The sequence below is a fragment of the Acanthisitta chloris genome, unplaced genomic scaffold, assembly GCF_000695815.1.
Source record: "Acanthisitta chloris isolate BGI_N310 unplaced genomic scaffold, ASM69581v1 scaffold4929, whole genome shotgun sequence".
Classification (NCBI taxonomy): Eukaryota; Metazoa; Chordata; class Aves; order Passeriformes; family Acanthisittidae; genus Acanthisitta; species Acanthisitta chloris.
The window spans coordinates 60,934-63,819 of record NW_008691908.1 but is presented as its reverse complement, the minus strand read 5'-3'; the positions used below and the strand labels follow the sequence as shown (position 1 = coordinate 63,819).

Here is a 2,886-nt window from a genome sequence, read left to right as displayed (position 1 = left end):
GGAAAGAAAATATGGAAAATACTTTAGTAGGAATAGAAGTAAAAAGGCAGGACTCAATGGAAAGATTACAAAGTTGAACCAAAAGAAGTTTCCTTTTGTAATATTCTGCCTTCTGCTAATTAATAAAGACAGAGTTCATACATTCCTTATAAATTTCAGTAAAAATTATGACAGTGGTTTGTTTATTAAATTAGGTTGTTGGCAGGATGAAAAAAAATTGTATAACATGAATTATGGCTGAAAATGGCTCATAGCCTACATAAAAAGTTAGAGCTAAATAAATACAGATGTAAGTTATGTTTATATAATGAGAAACGCTGCTGAGCTAAGAATTTTGGGTTAGTAAGTGTGAACTACAGACCCGATTCTGCAAACACTTATCAATACCCTCAGCTTCCCTGACACAAGAAGCCTCATTGATCCCAACAGGACCATATGTGTGCATAATCTTAAATATATGCATAAGTGCTTGCAGGATTGATGCCTGAAAGCATAAACAGAATAGAAAACTATTTCCACAGGAATCCACTGAGTAGTAGAAACCCACACATTTTCCCATTTCTCAGCATTAATAATTTCTTTTAACATATCTAGTTAACATTTTTCTGAGTGGCATTTGCTTTCCCAGAGAAAATTTTATCTTGTTTCTTCAAACTCTTTGGAAAAATCTATTTAATTATTCATCAGATCCTTGGCAAATATTTGTGAAACAAACCAGCATAAAGGACTGGTGCCTTCTACACTCAACTACTTCAATGGGAGCTGAGGGTACACATCTCTTAGAGGGTGCAAGCACCTATTGAATTTAGGATTACAAACAGCTTTGAAGACAAAGAGCTATTCTACCAAGCTGGAACAGGGAGAGGGGAGTGAAATGCCCTCTGTTTTTGTTTTGTTTCTCAGCAGTAGTCATCAACTTTGAGGACAAAGAGCAAAACAAAACATTAATCAAATCCAGATTTTTCAAAGTACATTTGCACTCAACAACTCCCATTTTAAGCACCTACAGTCAGTCACCAGCAGATGTTCCCTTCCAGGACCAGCTGACCTTACAGAAAAATTACTGCCCCCCAGGCTTCTTCCAGCCACGTGCCCCCATCCCACCCTTGCTGGGGTTTGCTGTCCTTTCAGAAAAGCCACACAAATTGCCTTGCACCATTTCTCCTTCAATCATTTCAGCAAAATAAGCTAGATTGACAGTGATCATTTAAACGGTTTAATTCAAATGAACTTCGTTGGGCTGAAGGAGACTATGGAGCAAGCAGACAACCATCTTAGCTGGCATGTCCATGGCAAAGAATAGCCTGCAGCAGGGAGGAGAGACAAACAGCTGTGGCATGCAGGGAAGAACAACATCCTCAGCTGGCACAGCTGGAGCCAGAAGAGAACATTCATCCATGGCTTGAGTAAGCAGATGGATTTCCAAAAGGGCTCTGCTTTCATTTAGGGCAATTCAAAGGAACAGATGAATCTCCTAAAGAACTCAGCACCCTATAGATAGAAGAAATCTAATCCAAAATTTGGGTGCTGAGCACTTCATAAATTACACAACATCCTTTAGATGCACAGTCAAAAACCAAGGCAATTTGGAAAAAAAGATCAGACTCCAATTTTGGGTGCTGAATAGATGCAACCAAAGTAATGAATAAAAAAAATCAATCACCACACTCCACTGACACAAAGGACAGATTCTGCACCCATGTTTGCTTCATGGTTTGTCATTACACTACATTTAGATCTGACCTACTTGAAAAATTGCCCCTTTGGTCTGGAGGTCAGTGTCCTTAAAAATATCCAGCCCCAAAGGTCTAAACAGTTACAGGACAATTGGAAACCAGTAGTCAGAGACACAAACCAAATAAACCCACATTTAAAGTAGCAATGCCAACCAATGAAAATGATATGCCTACCATGTTCCAGATAAGAAGGCGTACCTTCCGAGGGATCGAGTCTTCGAGCTCTCCGCCCGTGCTTGGAATTGTTGTGTACAAACATATTGTCCGACACTGCCAACACATGGCCATCAACATTGACTGTTGTAGACACCACGACCTGCGAGCACAAGAGCAAAATGGAGGAAAATTTGGATATATCTGTATGTTTTCTAAAAAGCACAGAGTGTAATAAACTCAGTTAAATAAATAACAGCTGGGAGCTGTAGAAAATTGCATAGCTATTTCGCATAATAACTGGTGCTTATGCCGTACAAATCTAACAAGAGACGCTATTGATGAGTGGGTCTTTGGCATCGAAAGCTTTTGATGCAGTATTAAGTCAAATTGCAGAGTTTGGAGCTGCATGGCAGACAGCACACTGTTAACCATCATTTTAACAAGAGGATCTTTATTAAGTATTTTTTCCCCTATATACAAGGGCAGCTGTGTTTCACCCTAAATTATCCTTCGCTTTCCATGCTGAAGTAGATAGAGTTGTTGACATTGCAAATGAGAATCGATTCAGAATAAAAGAAAACAAAAGTGTATTTTGTGAAGTTGTAATGAGAGTTGTCGCATACCTCACCCCCACCCTTCTCTGCTGCTCTCCCCTCAGTACAGTCACTGCAGGTTGCTGGACTTGCCCAAATTTCTCCTGAGCTCTGTCTTAGGGCGTACGTATAGGTATGTTTGTGTACACACATGAGTTTGACAGTGGGGTCTTGATCTGGAGAACACAACCCTATTCATCCAGTGTTAGAATTATTTGTATTTCTCAACTTATCTCAGTGTCAACACCTGGGATTTGGTTTGAGGTGAGGGAGACAGAGCAGGACTGCGCTGGAGGCAGAATCCGACACTTCTGCTCCCCAGAACAGCCTGGAGCAGGAGAGGAGCCAACCCAGCAGGGGCAAACAGGTAAGTGTTGGGTCCAGAGCAGAAGACCCAGCTG

General features: G+C 40.6%; 1 protein-coding gene across 1 annotated transcript in view; it reads right to left on the bottom strand.

Moving 5' to 3' along the window:
• EBF1 (early B-cell factor 1) overlaps positions 1-2,886 on the bottom strand; it is a 101,165-nt gene that overhangs the window by 91,187 nt on the left and 7,092 nt on the right. Inside the window, exon 2 of the mRNA XM_009082415.1 lies at positions 1,935-2,052. Within this exon, the coding sequence (XP_009080663.1) occupies positions 1,935-2,052 (118 nt within the window). The remainder of the gene's footprint in view (positions 1-1,934; positions 2,053-2,886) is intronic.